This window comes from Lemur catta, chromosome 11 (genome assembly GCF_020740605.2).
Source record: "Lemur catta isolate mLemCat1 chromosome 11, mLemCat1.pri, whole genome shotgun sequence".
NCBI lineage: Eukaryota > Metazoa > Chordata > Mammalia > Primates > Lemuridae > Lemur > Lemur catta.
The window spans coordinates 29,219,166-29,225,677 of NC_059138.1; the positions used below are offsets into that span (position 1 = coordinate 29,219,166).

Genomic DNA, 6,512 nt, shown 5'->3' on the forward strand with positions numbered 1-6,512 from the left:
CGCAAGTCCTCCCACCCCCCGCCTGCTATATTCTCATAGAAATAGCAGAGAGATGAGAGGTCTCTGTATGCTTCTCCTTTTATCTTCCTTTATGACTAAAATGAGCATAAAACCACACTGAAAACAGAAGTACAGCATCACCAAGAAAATAGCCCCAGGTTCCGAGGTACAGCCCAGATGGCCTGTTCATCTTCATATTTTCTCTATCACTTAAAAGCCCAAATAAGAAATGCCCCTACAAATTGACAAAGGTATCTTTGAGAAATGTTAGATTTAAAGTTGCTGTCTTTGGTTAAAAGACACAGTTTCTTAGTATTTTGCCTCTTGCCTGTTCTGTATAAAGCACTAGTATGTGGCACTTGTGTGCACATGCACACATACGTACACAGATGATTATTTAACCTACATTAAGAAAATGTGGTATACAAACATGTATTCTCAAATTAAAATTTGAAACATGTATTATTGAAAACAGTCACATTTAAAAAATACTACAATGAACTTTTTGAGAGAAAAAATTAAGCCCACGGCTACGACTTGAATGTGTCCCCTAAAATTCATGTGTTGGAAACTTAATCCCAAATGGAAGGTGGGACCTGTAAGGGGTAATTTGGATTCATTTCATTATTGAGGGAGTGGTTTTGTTATAAAAGTGAGTTTAGGTCCTCTCTCACTTTCTCGTGGTCTCTTGCCTTTCCACCTTCCAACATAGTATGACACAGCAAGAAGACCCTCTCCACATGCCTTCCTCTTGATCTTGGACTTCCCTGACTCCAAAACTATAAGAAATAAATCTCTGTTCTTTAAAAACCACCCAATCTGTGGTATTCTGTAACAGCAGCACAAAGCAGATTAAAACATGCACTTACCAATAAATATATGACTCCATGACAACATATATTCAAAAAATGTCTTAAAAATATAGGACTTTGGGACCAGAAAGTATCTTAGAAACGTATTTGCCTAAAGCAAAGAAGACAATATTGTGACAAGCAGCCATCCAAGAAGACAGAAACCCAGAAAGCCAACGTCCCTGGGATGAATGAATCCAGACTGAGCAATACCTATTCAAATGGTGAGACAATTCTGTCTAGGGTGCAGCATCCTATCTGATTCCCATGGATACTATCCCAAAGGATATTATGAAACAAATGTAGATATGAACATGAATTCAAGTGAAAGTAATCAAGATGCTAAAGTTTACTATTTGAAAAGCACAAGTTCCTAACAAAGTAAGTACATTATCTCCACATGTTTTAGGGTAGTTAACATCACAGGAAAATGCATTTCAAGACCTGGGCTCCCAAAGTATGCAAATCAAACAATAGGAGACCTTGTGTGTGTGTGTACATATATACACACACAAACACATTCAGGACTGTAAGGATTTCCCAGAGGACTGTGAAACTGATATGAAAGACTCTACCTTGAGTCCCACAACAATTTGCAGACGTCAAGGACTGTAACCCTTCCTTTAAAATATACTGCGTTTCTGAATTGTCTCTGAAGTGTTACTGTTGGTGTGAGTTTTCTCTGTGGTTGTTTTTTAACGATTCAGTTGGCTGGCTGCGAGTTTTAGATCCTGCTCTAATTACCTCCTGCACTTACCACCGACCATGAAACGAGACACGCGGGGCTCACTTGTTTAACGTGGAGCTTTAGAGGGTAGGGAGACCGGTAGAGATCATTTAAAACTTACAACTGAGACCATCAGAAATTCCAGATCTCCCGTCTCTCCTTTTGTCCCTTCGATATTCCGTTTGGTAACCTGACACGTCATCCATAGCATATACTCCTAGGAGTACCTTGGGGAATCCCTCTCCCCGTCTCAATCGGAGCGACATCCCCGCCGCAGGCGGGTTCGACTCCAGGCCCGCGGCGGGTGCCGTCCGGACGGCCCCGGCCCCGTTGGGGGCTTCTCCGCCAACACCACGGGGCAGCAGCCCGCGGCCGGCCCACCGTCGCCGGGCGGGGAGGGGCGCCCCGCCCGACCGCACCTCGGGCCGCCAGCACCCAGGGCCGAGGGGGCGTGAGGAAGGACTCGGTCTGCGCCTGAGGAGCCTTAGGAGTTCCAGCGCAGACACCCGAGGGGGTGTCCCCGGGAACCCCCACGCTCCCGATATCCGCCCTCCCCCTCGCCCGCCCCCCAGCCCCGGCGGAGGGCGGCCGGTTGCCGGATCGGGCCGCGGTGTCGCCGCCGCCGGCGCGGCCCGCCCAGCCGAGCGTGCACGGCGCGACTCGTCCTCCGCGGGGCCGTGAAGGCCGCCGGCCGCCCCCACACGCCCGGCCGCTCGGCCCCGCCACCTGAGGCGCCGCGTCCCCGGCGGGTGGCCGCAGGCGTCCGGCGCGTCCCCGAGCGCGCGCCTGGCCGCCCGTCCCCGCCCGCCGCGGCCTCGAGCGAGTTGCACTAACTTTCCGGGGCGGGGGAGGGGCGAGCGCCGCGGGCCCGGCCGGCCCGGCCTCACCTGTGCTCAAATTGTCGTTGATTTTCAAGGGCACCCGCAGGATGTAGACCAGGAAGAGCACGATGAAGAACCACACGGTCCAGAGATACGTCCAAGACCAAACTATGCAGGACTTGAGCTGCTCCAGAAAGCCCGTGGCCGCTTCAGCCATTTTTCAGCGCTGCTCTCTGCCGCCGCGGCTCTCGCTGTCTGCCGGGATGATTCACCGGCCCTGAGGCGCCGCTCGCGCCGCCGCCGCCGCCGCGGCCCGGGCGCCCCGGAGCCCGCCAGCCGCCGGGGACGCGGGCGCGCCGGGAAGTCGCGCGGGCCGCGGGCGCGCCGGCCTTTCCTCCTCCCGCCGTGTTGCTAACTCTCTGAAGGCCCCGACAAGTGGCTTTCGTGGAGCGATCACGTGGCCCCTGGCCCCTCACGTTCTGATGCCATTTATATTTATTATGCTACTAGCTAGAAAGACTGGCCGAGTGGCGTTGAAGGAAACTCCCGACGAAATTGTAACTCACATATATCGAGCGTTTGCTATGTGCCAGGGGCTGGTCCACGCCGTGTCATCTCTTTTAGTCCCTACAACTGTCCCCACTATTATATCCTCATTAGATAGATAGGGAAACTGAGGCACACAGCAGTTGCATAGTTTACCTTAAGGTCGATCCAAAATCCAGTTGCAGTTATGGATTCCGGGCCCTGAAAGATGTCTTGAACCCAACACTGTACTCAGTTCTCTGAGGAGGCAGCCTCAGAGGCATGATTAAACCTTGGCAGCTAGAAAACGCTAGGAGGTGTGCTCCTGTCACCAGTCTGTAGGCCTGAAGACACATCACTCTATTAAGCAAGATTTGGGTTGCAGATGTTATTTACTTTTGTTTCCTCTCCTTGGAAGCAGCACAGGGGGTTTCGACAGAGATCTTGACAAGGTGAATGTTTATTTTCCAGTTTTTTTGATGGTCACAGTTCAAACTACTCTCAGCCTGTTTTTAATATAAATAATTCTCTGGGATAATTTTGGCTTATTCTGAACTGGCTGCTTTAAACAAAAAGTAAACTTTAAGTCTTTTTTTTTTTTCCTGTGCTGAGTAAAATGGAATTATTATGAAATGTTTCATCAAATAAAATGTTCAAGTCTGTTTCTGTCCATAAATGATTTGATTTATGATATATTAAATGGTAATGAAGCAATTGCAGGTTTTCCAATCTACAACTAAAACAGTTTTAGAATTCTGAGCATAAAGCAGAATATTTTATTATAAATTTTATTTTGCTTACTTGTAGTTTCCTCCATAATAAAATAAGATCTTTAACTTTTTACATGTAGGACCTATTTATGGCATACATTATAGGACTGTTCTTTCATTTTTACTAATTCTAGCTTCACTCTTAGCTACTCTTTCCTTCACACTGTTAATCAGGGAGATACAGGCCAGGATAAGAGAAATTGGCACACACATACTTTTTTATAGTTATTTACGGCAGCACACTACCAAATGATTTTTGTATCTAACAATAATACTCCAAGTCTCAGTAGAATAAGACAACATGAATATATGAACCACCTATTCTATGTGATGATTAGGTAACCCACGAGATTCTCTGCAATTCACTGAATTAGGATATTGTCTACTTAATTTAAGTGGACATCCAGGCACCTAGCTTTTTGCTGTCAATGAAACTTGATGAATGGACATGAATGTGACTCAGTTGAGCCACAATTTTCTGATTCTCTCCTAGACACCCCTGGACAGTCAGCCCTATCTTACTCATCATTGCCATTCCCCGATGTGTAGCCAGGGATGGGGTAGGGGCTGAAGACATGTCTTTATGTTTCAAAACAGACATGAGGAGCATGATCTCTTGCAAACTGTGGCTGCTTCAGTACAGCTGGAGTGCAGGGTCTGTGTAGAGGGTTGAGGAGAGAGACAAAGCTGAAGAGATGGGCCTGAATTGGATTTTGAAGGGCCTTGTAGAAACACTATGTTCATAGTTATTTGGCGTTGCGCACACCAGTCCAAATGACCGATCCAGAGACTGATCTACGTAAGTGGGGATTTAAGAAATATTAAGGAGATGGAATTGACAGGTCTTGCTGACTGATAGGACAGGCAGGGTAATTATAAAAGGTAAAAGGTGGCTCTGGAGTGGGACCATTCATGAGTTAATGACACCCCAGATATTTCTAACCACCCCTTGATCATCTCCCAGTGGAATGGCCGGCAGTCACCCCAAGCTTGTCACAGCCCAAACGGAAGGCATCACTTCCTCACTCCAACCTTCTCTCCTTTCTGGAATTCCATCAGAGACTGGTCACCACCCTTCCAGCTCCCTAATTCAGAAATCTCAGTGTCATTTTACCGAGATCTTTCCCTGTCACACACCTCCTTTCCTCCCCACATTCAACTGGGCATCAGGATTCAGATCTGCCACTTCTCTCTGTCCCCAGCCATAGGCTTTAGTGGTGGCCTGACCATCAGTCCTAGAGGACAAGGCAATGTGCTCCCTGCCTCCAGTTCCACCACCAACCCCGCCCCACCACAGTCTCCCTCCCTCCGCCCACCTTCCACACTTTTCTGCCACAGTCACCTTTTAAAGCACAAATCTGATAACTTACTCCCTGCCTCAAATTCTTTAAGGCTCCACCCTCACTGCACTCCTACCCCAGTGTCTACCGAAAGGATGAAATCTAGATGGTACACAGGCCTTTGGCAGGGCTCTTCTACCCACCTTCATGCCACCAGCATTTTGGCAAACGTGCCGTTCTCTTTCGCACATTGGGACCTGCTCCACACAGCACGCCTACAGTATACTTCTCTATGCTGCACTGTCCGACATTCCCTTCCTGCCACAACTGCCTGCTACCAGCTTATTTGGAGATGCACTTGAAATACCACCTCCTTTGTGTCACCATCTCCTTCCCGCACCCCAGAGGTCAGTCACTGTTTCTTCCCTAAGAGATGCAGCACCAGGAAGCCTGTGGTGGGTCATTAAAGCACAGGCTCAGAGCAGACAATGCTGGGCTCTGTTCCCGATCCTGCCATTCACTAACTGGGTGCTCTTTGGCAAGTTATTGAGTTTCCCCGCACTGCACTTTCTTCATCTGTGCAACGGGTTATATGTACACCTATTACATGGGGTCGTTGTGGAGATTGAGTGAGATGCATACCAAGAATTCTGGTCAATATCTTTCTTCTCTATTAGTAAATTGAGGCCTTTAAATGTCAAGTAATTTGTTATTGTTGTTGATTTTATTCCTCTACAATTTAGTCTAATACAGATAGTGTTGTGTTTGGCACGTGGTACATGGTCAATAAATACTTGCTGAGTGTTGCATAAAGGAAGGAAAAATCAATTACACAAAAAAATTCTGAATCATACATTTTACAAACACAGACACAAAGAGTACTGTTACTGAGGTTTAATTCAACAGTAAAAGTTAAGATTTGGCCTTCCACCACATGGTGAGCTTCCTTGAAAGTTTATGTTTCAGAAATTGTAACCACCTTTGGATTGGATAATAGGAGTTAAATGACCATTAACTTACAGGAATTGTGTAAAAACAGTATGCTCCTAAATTCTTCTTAAATTGGCATATACATTTTGTTAAAATGTGTACCTTAGTCTGATAAAATGTCTGAGCTGAATAAGAAACCAACATATATATTAGAGAACAACTTTGAAAGTTCTTTAAAAGTATTTCTCTTTTGTTTCTTATTCTGTAAGTGACATGTGGAAGTTTATATGCTTAAATTGGCTGTCATAGTCTTTAGTTTTATACTTTGTTATAAATTTAAGAATCTATTTTTGTAAATGATTTTCAGAGTTCATATGAGACTTAAACACAAGAAATAACTGTTCTGACTTTGGGGTTTTTGTTTAAAAAAATCTTACCTTTGTTCACTGGTTGGGTTTATGAATTAGTCAGTATCCTATGTTCATGAATAAGATTCTACATAACTGATTATCTTTTTTAATGACTTACCTAGAACTGAATATATGCAAATCCAACCTAGTTTAGTTTAGAGAACCAATAAGGGCAGAAAAACAGGTTTGGAAGGGATT

At 45.9% G+C, this 6,512-nt stretch overlaps 1 protein-coding gene across 5 annotated transcripts in view; it reads right to left on the minus strand.

Moving 5' to 3' along the window:
• ST7 (suppression of tumorigenicity 7) overlaps positions 1–2,829 on the minus strand; it is a 233,914-nt gene extending 231,085 nt beyond the window's left edge. For 2 of the 5 annotated variants that reach the window (XM_045564839.1, XM_045564841.1), the window contains exon 1: positions 2,466–2,793. In XM_045564839.1, the coding sequence (XP_045420795.1) occupies positions 2,466–2,616 (151 nt within the window). In that variant the 5' untranslated portion in view covers positions 2,617–2,793. Of the gene's footprint in view, positions 1–1,699; positions 1,769–2,465 lie in introns of those variants that run through there. The other 3 variants (XM_045564842.1, XM_045564838.1, XM_045564846.1) reach the window with 3 other exon arrangements.
• Positions 2,830–6,512: the final 3,683 nt, after the last annotated feature.